This window comes from Choloepus didactylus, chromosome 4 (assembly GCF_015220235.1).
Source record: "Choloepus didactylus isolate mChoDid1 chromosome 4, mChoDid1.pri, whole genome shotgun sequence".
Lineage (NCBI taxonomy): Eukaryota > Metazoa > Chordata > Mammalia > Pilosa > Megalonychidae > Choloepus > Choloepus didactylus.
In genome coordinates this window covers 152178926-152189534 of record NC_051310.1, presented here as the reverse complement: position 1 = coordinate 152189534, position 10609 = coordinate 152178926, and the positions used below count along the sequence as shown (strand labels likewise).

The 10609-nt window shown below is 37.5% G+C and overlaps 1 protein-coding gene across 1 annotated transcript; it reads left to right on the top strand.

Annotated features, from left to right (window-relative positions):
* The first annotated feature begins 3126 nt into the window (after positions 1-3126).
* LOC119532904 (olfactory receptor 11H4-like) lies at positions 3127-3990 on the top strand. Its single transcript, XM_037835143.1, has one exon. The coding sequence runs from the start codon at positions 3127-3129 to the stop codon at positions 3988-3990; it is 864 nt and encodes a 287-aa protein (XP_037691071.1).
* Positions 3991-10609: the final 6619 nt, after the last annotated feature.

The window sequence follows — 10609 nt, the reverse complement described above, 5'->3', positions numbered from 1 at the left end:
GGTGTGGTGCTCAATAACTCACTTTCTACAATGTCCCAGTTAAATACAACTTATTCCAATTTACCTTTATGCACATCCCAGGTAATGTAATGTCCTTCCTTTAATCATTTCCTTCATCTTGAATTGTGAACATGACTGTGCTTTTAAACCTTCTTCCTTTATATCAGATATAGCTGTATGTCTTTAAGTGCCAGAATATACCAGAAAGTTGGTAAAATAAATCTGAGCAATCAGAGAGTCACCTGTCCATAGCTTTGCTGTGTAATACAGTGGATCTTTTCGTTCGGTCTGTTAGGTTCACTTGAATTCATTATTTTTCATTTAAGTTTAAAAGTGATTGTGCTAAATATTATTATACTAGTTACTAGGTAATTCATAATACTATGAATTCATAATACATAGTTACTGTGTAATTCATTATACTGTTAGTACTAGTATTATTAACAGCTATGATTTTTTTTAGGTCCTAATATATACCAGGCATTGGCTTAAGCATATATATTCAAAACTATTTTCACCACAGCTCTGCAGGCTAAGTGTTAACTTGTCCATAGGTACACAGTATGTCATACAGTGTTTGAATACAAATTGATTCGACTTCAGTACTTCTTTTCCTTTAATATGTGATATAACAGGACTGCTAAGTGTTACCAGATTGAATCAATCAGTTGTGAACCTGACCAGGCTCTGGTATGTCACCCCACAGATTGACAGAGTGGGTATTCTCTTTCTTTTCACAAAACCATATGCTTTCCTCCTACAACTACATTCTCAATTCTTCCAAAAGAGCAGTCCTTTTTTTTTTTTTTTTTTTTTTTTTTTTTACAGGATTTGTTGATTGCCTATGGAAAGTGATAGAATTAGAAGGTGACTTGAATGACTTTCAAGTTTATGGCTTTAGCAAATGTTAAATGGATTAGTAAATGGAGAAGGGAGCCATTCACCAAAAGCAAGTACAGAAGGGAAAACACTTACCAAGGAAAAGGAGAATAAGCACTGAGCAGAATAGGAAAACAGAGTTGAAAATACAAAAAGGAATAAATGACTGGAGAGACTTATGTTTTGAGTGGACACTCAAGGATGACAGAGATGTGTAGAAAGTGCTATGGAAATACTAAACAGGGAAGTTATCTTATCTGTAATAGGGTTTTGCTTTGCAAGCTTCAATGTATGACAGGTATCAAAAGGATATCTAAAATCTTCACCATCAAACTATAGGGCACTCTATATTGTCTAGTCTAATAATTAATTTTTTAGTCATTAAAAGTTCACTTTATGGGTCAAGTGAACTAAGATATATGTTACTTATGTTACAATACTGATTATAATAGCAAAACATTGATAATCTAAATCCATCACTAGGGATTGGTTAAATCTATAGACAATGCAGCCATTGAACAGATTTTTACCTTTTATTAGAGAAGTTGTAGACTTACAAAAAATCACATATGAAGTACAGAGTTCCCATATACTACCCTATTATTGACACCCTGCATTAGTGTGGTATATTTGTTATAACTGATGGAAGAACATTTTTATAATTGTACTATTAGCTATAATCCATTGTTTAAAATAGGGTTCACTGTGTGGTACAGTCCTATGGGTTTTTATTTTAATCTTTATTCTAGTAACATATACACAACCTAAAATTTCCCCTCTTAAACACATTCAAATATATAATTTAGCAATGTTTATTACATTCACACTGTTGTGCTACCCTCACATTGCAGACACTGACTTTTTTTTTGGGGGGGGGGCTATGTTATTGATATGGAAAGAAGATAAAAATATGTTAACAAAACCAATTACAAAACAGTATATATTGAAAAATCCTATTTTGTAAGAGAGGAAAGCAATACTACAAAGAGTTAAAAGTTGTTTTCTTCAGGAGGTGGGATTATTTTTATTTTGTCAGTTTCTAGCTGATATTCTTAAATATCAAAAAAAAAAAAGTTTCTATTTTGGAAAAGTAAATTTTAATTATTTAGCATTCATAAACTGAAATAAAGCATAAGGATTTTAGATTACTTGAATTTGTTACTGAATAACAGTGTTAATAAATATCCTTGAATTGGAAAAGGCTTATTGAATATTTTTTTGCATATATGTTTTGTACATCACCAAAAGGAAAGAAAATAAAATATCATTTGTGGTGAGCAAGAAGAATTGACCTTTAGCAACATTTAGAGATATATTATCTTTATTATCTTTTGGGTTTGCTGTTTGATTTTTTGATAATCAACCTTTCTGAGCTTATTAAAATTTTGAGCTTTATGCAGGTAGGGTTGCAGTCAAAAATGTGGAAACTTATCATCAGCAATATATGGATAGCACAAAAATGAATCCTTGTAAGTAGATGAATCATATATTTTGACACAAATTATTTGTTTTTAATGAGAGATTTATGATGAAATGATTTAAAACTGCATTTGTTTAGGGTAGTGGAGATTCAATTCACAAATTACAATATTTAAAAAAAAACTTGAAGTAAAGTCAATTCAAGGAATATTCCAGGTTAACTATTAACTCTGTACTCTACAGAAAAAATATTACTATGACTTTCATATTGGTTTCTATGCTGAAACTTATAATTCATTAATATGTTATGAGAAAATTATGATGTGAACAAACCAGAGAAACAAGTGAATAATGTTCATTCCCAGCTCTACAATGTCAAAGTATATCAAATGCTTTCCATCTGGTGAAGATATAAAAAAAAAAAGTAGTCCTAATTCTTAACCAAAAAACTAACTCAGTAAAAAAAGCTGTTCTAAGAGAAATAAAAAATGGATGGGAAAAAGAAATACTAACTGAAAACCACTTTGCTGCCTTTCATATAAGTGAGAGGGAGTGATGCTTTTGAACTTTCACAATCTCAAAGGGAGGAAGGGTTTTTTTTTTTTAATCTAACCATTGGTATATTTGTATATATCCAAGTAAAATAAAGATTCTATTGTTATGAATCCAATTTTATTGAAATTTAGGATCCCTAAGATCAGTGATTGGTAGTGTTTAAATAAGAGCTAGGAGACTGGGCGGGTTATTCCAAACTCATTAACAAATGGCTAAATAAGAACCTTGCATACGTGTCCTACAGGTTTCTCAGGAAGCCAAACAACTTGCAAAATGGTGTTCTCTGTCTTCTCTGCAGCCCTGGCATTTGTGAACACTTCAGAGACAAGCTCTGTGACTCACTTTATCCTCTTTGGCTTTCCCGGTTGTCAGGAGATGCAAATTTTCCTCTTCTCACTGTTCTTTGGGGTCTGTATATTTACTATCATGGGAAATGGGACCATTGCGTGTGCTGTGAAGTGGTATCAACGGATCCATACACCAATGTATACTCCCCCAGGGAATTTTACTTTCCTTGAAATCTGGTACATTACTGTCAGTGTGTCTGGTATGCTGGTCAATTTCCTATCAGAGACAAAAACCATCTCTTTTGCTGCCTGTTTCCTCCAGTTCTATTTTTTCACTTACACAACTGAAGTCTATTTTCTCTGCATCATGGTGTATGATCAGTACCTTGCTATCTGCTGCCCATTGCACTACCCAACTGTCATGACCCCACGACTCTGCTATATCTCGATGTCTCTTTGCTGGGTGTTTGAGTTCCTTAGTTACTCTGTCTCCACTGTGCAACTCTCTCAGCTGCCTTTCCATGGTCCCAATGTCATCAATCACTTTATGTGTGACATGGATCCACTGATGGCTCTGTCCTGTGCCCCAGCTCCTATTATTGAGATCATTTTCTATACCTTGAACTCCCTCATTATCATCCTCACTCTTCTGTACATCCTTGGATCCTATACCCTTCTACTGATAGCTGTGCTAAAAGTCCCTTCAGCAGCTAGCCAGAAGAAGGCCTTTTCCACCTGCGGATCACATCTGACAATGGTGTGTTTATTCTTTGGAGCCCTCTTAGCAATGTATGCAAGCCCCACATCTGATAACCCAGCTGCATTTCAGAAGATTATGACTTTGTTCTAGTCTGTGGTGACTCCCTTCTTAAACCCCCTGATTTACAACTTATGAAACAAGGACATGAAGGCTGCATTGAAGAAAGTCTTCAGGACAGAATGAGCATAAAGTTTTCTACATGAGACCAAGTGGAACACTGTCCATATTCAAAGGATCAATTAAGGAAGATTTGACTTTCTGCTGCTATTTCACCAATGCCAACTTTTAAAGAACTGTTTTTAATGGAGTCCTTCACTGTTTCATTCCTCAACTAATCTGGCAGAGCTGAACCATAATCAATTCATAATACATTTCAAATGTAACAATTACATTTTCAACATGAGTAACTCCAGCAGATAGTGATATGAAGACATTAAATTTGTGATGTCTTACACTGTGTTAGTTTTATTACTTAGGGGTAAGAGTTAAAAGTAGAAGAAAAGCAGTTATCCCAGGTCATTGGTGTACTCAAGACACTGGTATATTCAAAATATTTCTTAAGATAATCCAATATTTTAAAAAGTGTATAAAGAATTGAATTTAAATGGCTGATGGAAACAAACCTAAAGAATTCAGTAACAAAACCCTTTATCCCCTGCCTCTTTATGGTTAAAAGTCTTCCAAACCAGGGACAGACTAAACGTTTCACGATTACACAAGAGGTACGTAAGCATATATATATCTGATAAAATAGCAGTCATTCTTTCATTCAACAAGTCTTTATTGAGCACCTACTATATTTTAGTCCTTCTAGACACTAGAGAAACACTAACTAAAACACTCAAGAACCACTACCCATATGCAGTTTACATTCCAGTAAGGAAAGACAGAAAATAAACAAAGAAGTAAATATATATAGCATATCTGAGAGTTTAAGTGCCAGGGAAAAAGGGGAAAGAGGCTAGGAAGTGTGGGGGGAGAGCTAAAATTGTAAATAGGGTAATCAGGAAAGTACACACTGGGAAGGCAGCATTTAAGCAAAAACATGAAGGAGGGAGTGATTCATGTAGACACCTGAGGGGAGGGCATTCCAAGCAGAGGGAATCTAAAAGACCCTGAGGCAGAAGTGTGTTCAAGTAAGAGCAAGGAGGTTAAGCTGGCCAAAGTAGAAAGGATAAGGGAGAGAGTATTGGAGATAAAGTAAAAGACAGTGAATAGGGGGCCAGATTGTGAAGGGCCTTGTAAGTCATTTGTAAAAACTTCTATTTCTGCATGAGACTGGAAGCCTTTGAAGGGGGTTGAGCATATTACTGTAATCATATCTACATTATACAAGATACAACCTCTTGAGAACAAGAATAGACCAAAGGTAGACAATGGCTGAAGCCAAAGACCAGTTAGGAAGTTACTGTGGAATTGATTCCAAAATGGAACCCACATAAGATCTTTAACTTGCACATATTAAGTTAGCATGCTATTTTACTATTATTTTTACTGTAAAATTGACTAAGTCCAAATGCCCTGCTAGCAAGTTTAGATAAAATGTCAATAGTCATGGAAGGTGAGCATAAATGTAATAATTGCAATAATTTTACAATTTAAACCTATTCAAGTTTGAGTCCACCAACATTGCAATATGAAACTGTGTAACTAGGAAACATTACAAAGGGAAAATTGTTATGAACAAAACTTTCATAAGTATACTACTCACATTTTAACCAGATCTATTCCTTGAATGCCCAAGGAATAAATCCGATTAAAGACCTTCTCCTTCATGATTTTTATCATTTTTAAATTATGTGACCCACATACATGGGTTTTCTGATGATGATGAGCTCTACTGTGGAAACATCTTGGATGACTCTGATCCAGTGGTTGAGTAATTATTCCTAAAGACTTTGCCTACTGTTCAAGAAGTTTCCATTTGATGCACGGTGAAACCAGTCATGGTAGTTTAGACTTCAGCATTAGCCTAATTGTAAAAGTTAAATGTAAATATATAGTAGAGTTGTCTGATTTTACTTTTTCTAAAAAATAAGCTGTTAGAATAATAGTATGAATAATATTTAAACAGCATTGCAACACATGCAGAAGTTCTACCCTTTGATTCTACTTCTCTTTTGCCTACTAAATAATGCCCCAGAAAAGGCACATGCAGAAAAATTGTGAAACTTGGTGGGATGTAAACTAATGGCCAGGTGACGGTGCCCAGTTGTTTGATTAAGCAAGCACTGGCCTGATTGTTACAAAGAGGATATTTTGTGGACTCAAATCATCAGTAAGTTGGTTGCATTATGGCTGATTACATCTACAGTCAACTGAGGAGACGGCTTTCAACAATGAGAGATGTCTTGTCCAATCAGTTGAAGGCTTTTAAAAGCATAAGTGATGATTTCAGCAGTCAGAAGGGAGAATTTCCATCTCTACTTCAGCCAGCCAGCTTCTGGAGAATTCATCGAAAACCTTCTTCAGTGTTCCCAGCTTCCAGCCTACCCAGTGGAATTTGGACTTATGCATCCCAACAGTTGCGTGAGACAATCTTTATAAAATCTCGTAATATTTAGAGATATCTCCTGTCATTTTTGTTTCCCTAGAGAACCCTGGCTAATACACTTCGTAAAGTTTCCTTTAGAATACCCAACATCTCCACCTCATTCTATTCTTGTTTCCCCACCCTACCCTTTAGCTGCCCAGTAACCTCTGGCTCCCTTCCCATAGGAAATTAAGAAAGGACTTTCTGTCATTATTTTGCACATTTTACTGAGTCTTTCATGCCAATGTGTCAACTTTCTTGGGTATTTGCATTTTAAACTCTTATTTCTAGTTATCAAATTAAACATTTGCTTCTTTTTAAAGGAATATATATCTGTAACCAATCCTTGAGTATATATATTTGGGGAGAGGGGAAAAATCAGGGAGCTTGGTTGCCCCCAAAGGAATGGAAAGTCCTCTAAGTCCCTAGGGAATGAAATTCTATTTCAGGAATGATGTTTCCATAATGATCTTAGAGAAAAAAGGAAGTTAGGAATCGATCCCTGAGGCTCTTAAATCTCACTAAATCATAATAATGTATAGAAATGTACTAAATATTTTCTTACCCATCATCTCATTTCATCCTCCTATCAGCCCTATGGGGTACACAATCTAAAGAAGAGTATGTACTTAATATTTGAAGAAACTGAAGTTCACAAGTTCTTACAACTAATAAGTGAAAACAGAGTCTTTTCTGTGTCCTGGTTTTCTTTCTATTACCTCCCCCACTTTCTCTTTAGGTTCAACTCTGATCCCACCCAATGCCACTGTTTATCCCAGGTCAGCCCTCTCATAAAGTACCTGAATAATCTCCTCCATTCCTCATCTATGCAGACCCATAAATCCAGTCCTGCTTTTTCAGATACTGACATCTCAGTTCCACAAACATCATCACATGTACCTCAACTGGAAATGCCAGTCATCCCTACAACTATCATTCTTAACCCTCTATCCATACCATGCTCAACTGATTCCTCATCCTACTGTACCCCTCCCCAAACTTGGAAGCCTGTTGCAAGCACACCTATGCTTCACCCAGACTCATGCCCTATCATCTACCACAGTGGTTCCCGAAATTTAATATGCATCAGAAACCAAAAGTTTGTTAGAACAGACTGTTGAGCCTCAGCCCTAGGGTTCCTGATTTAGTAGGTCAGGATGGGGCCTGAGAACATGCAATTCTAACAAGTTCAAGTGATATGAATACTGCTGGTGTAGGGACTGTGTTGCGAGAACCAGCTCCGCTCTTACACAGCCTCACCCCTCAACTCAGCCAGAGATGCTACTGGAGCTCTTGCTGTGATTGCATTCATCTCCAACTCAGGTTCTCTGGCTCATACTGTTTGCTCTCCTTTCTCTGATATCATTGAAAGAATTTGTACTTCACACATCTAAAGTATTTAAGGTGCCAAACTTCTTTTTCACTAATATTTTTTCATGTCAGTCAACAGCGTTACAAATCCGCATTTACAGAAGACTAAAAATATTTTTCAAACACGTGTGCAAGCTACATTTAAAATTCAAAAATCCTTTATCTTATGTTGAATACAAAATCAAATAAGCTAGGGAGGCGGGGCAAGATGGCAGAGTGGTGAGGAGCAGAATTTCGTCTCTCCCCTAGAGCAGCTGGCAATTACCCAAGAACTATATGAAACAGTGTTTTTGGGGTCTCCAGTAACCAGTCACATATTGGACACAAGTTTGGAATTGGAGGAAAAGCTGAGATCGCAGCGAACATTGTAAGTTCCCCGGACCAGGGGTCTGGCGCCCCTCCCCACCCAGACCTCACAGACTGTCTTGCTGCCGGCTCCCTGAAAGGGGGGGGAGGGGGAAACAAAAAACAGCAATCTGCTGAGGGCAAGAAGGGAGGCTCAACCCAGCCTCAACTGCAGAATTAATTAACAAATTAATTAACTAACTTTGGGAGCTGGGGTGCTAAAGAAGGGCCGGGTTCCGAGAAGTGGGGGCACATAAAAGCGGGCACCCATTCCCAGACTCCAGAAAAGCCATTTTCTTTCCCCCTACATTTTGTCCCTTCTGGCTTCTCACTGATCCCTTATTTTTTTGCATTTCAATAGCCCCTGGCAGGGGTGGAACTGAAGCAGTTGCAGAGTAATTATCAGACAATAGCCCAAAGCATATCTTTAAATGCTCTATTCTGACACTGACAAAACTTCCAGGCTGGGGAAGAGTCTTTTAAAAGAGACTCTTTTTTTTTTTTCCTTTTTTCTTTTTCTTGATTTCTTTTCTACTTTTTTTTTAAAAAATCTAAAAGTAATATATGTGGTTATTTTCTATCGGAAAGCCCAGGTTGAGGGACTAGGCTGGGCTTGGGGGAGACAGAGTACCCACAGTGTCTTTGAATTCCTTATTCACTACTGAAGGCCTCCACCCCCATCTTTAATTGGCAACTCAGGCTGACCAAGGAATCTACCTGGAGAGGCCCCAAAGAGGAGAGAGGAGAAGGGAATAGTGCCCCTGAGAAACAACTGGAATTCTAAGGATTGGGAGGGTAGAGGGAGGTCCAGCTCAACTCGCAGTCTTCCTTCTGGAAACTCAGACCCCAGGGGCTGGAATTCAGATTCCAGCTTCAGTCAGCTATGCCCCTGACAGGATCAGAGTCACCAGGAGAACTAAAGTCTCCACACCTCCTTACACTGGTGGGGGAGCTGCGGGCTGGCCAGCACCACCTGCTGGACAGGAGAGGAAAAGCACCAATTCTAAAGGCCTCATATGAGGGTCTCATTCTCAGGAAAACTCCATACCCTCCCAATGAGACCTGGGCCTCACTAGACTAAGAAAATCTGACTAGGGTCAACCATATCTGAGGACACCCACTCACAAAAAGGTTACATAGAGGCAGAGCAAGAAACAGAAAAAACAAGAGGGGAAAAATTCTGATCAACTAAGTAGAACCTAAGTTAGAGGTCTAGAATCAGTTGAACTGAATAACAGAGGCCAGAGAACAAAGCCAACCAACAAGAAAACCACTAGGCAAAAGACAGAAAACAAGCTCCAAAATAAACTAATCAAGAAAATCAGATGCCTAGACAACTTAAGATAACAAGCCATACCAGGAAACACGAAAACATGGACCAGCCAAAGGAACAAACTAATAGCTCAGCTGAGACACAGGAGTGGAGGCAACTAATGCTAAATAAATTTGATGAAATGAAGGAAGATATAGCAAAAGAGCTGAAGGATATAAAGAAGACACTGGCTGACCATAAAGAAAAATTCATAAACTTAAAAAAACAAATGGCAGAACTCATGGGAATGAAGGCCACAATGGAGGAGATGAAAAACACAATGGAGGGACACAACAGTAGATTTGAACAGGCAGAAGAAAGGAACAGTGACCTGGAAGACAGGTCATTCGAATTCATACACACAAAAGAACAGATGGTGAAAAAAATGGAAAAATATGAGCAGGGTCTTAGGGAGCTGAGTGACAACATGAAACACACAAATATACGTGTTATGGGTATCCCAGAAGGAGAAGAGAGGGGAAAAGGGGCAGAAAGAGTAATAGAAGACATATTCACTGAAAATTTCCCAACTCTTATAAAGACAGAAAATTAGAGATTCAAGAAGTACAGCGTACCCCAAATAGAATAGATCCCAATAGACCTACTCCAAGACACTTACTGGTCAGATTGTCCAATGTCAAAGACAAAGAGAGGATTCTGAAAGCAGCAAGAGAAAAGCAATCCATCACATACAAGGGAAGGTCAATAAGGCTATGTACAGATTTCTCTGCAGAAACCATGGAGGCAAGAAGACAGTGGCATGATATATTTAAGATACTGAAAGAGAAAAACTGCCAACCAAGAATTCTATATCCAGCAAAACTTTCCTTCGAAAATGAGGGAGAGATTAAAACATTTTCAGACAAACAGACACTGAGAGAGTTTGTGAATAAGAGACCGGCACTACAAGAAATACTAAAGGGAGTGCTACAGGCTGATAGGAAAAGACAGGAGAGAGAGAGTTGGAGAAGAGTGCAGAAATGAAGATTATCAGGAAAGGTAAAAGGAGAGGAAAAAATAAGATATCACATATAAATTCCAAAAAACAAAATGGTAGTAGAAAGTAATGCCCTTACAGTAATAACACTAAATGTAAATGGATTAAACTCCCCAATAAAAAGACACAGACTGGCAGAATGGATTAAAAA

Excerpts from the sequence above, each read along its gene's own strand:
- LOC119532904 (XM_037835143.1), top strand. The coding sequence starts at position 3,127 with ATGGTGTTCTCTGTCTTCTCTGCAGCCCTGGCATTTGTGAACACTTCA.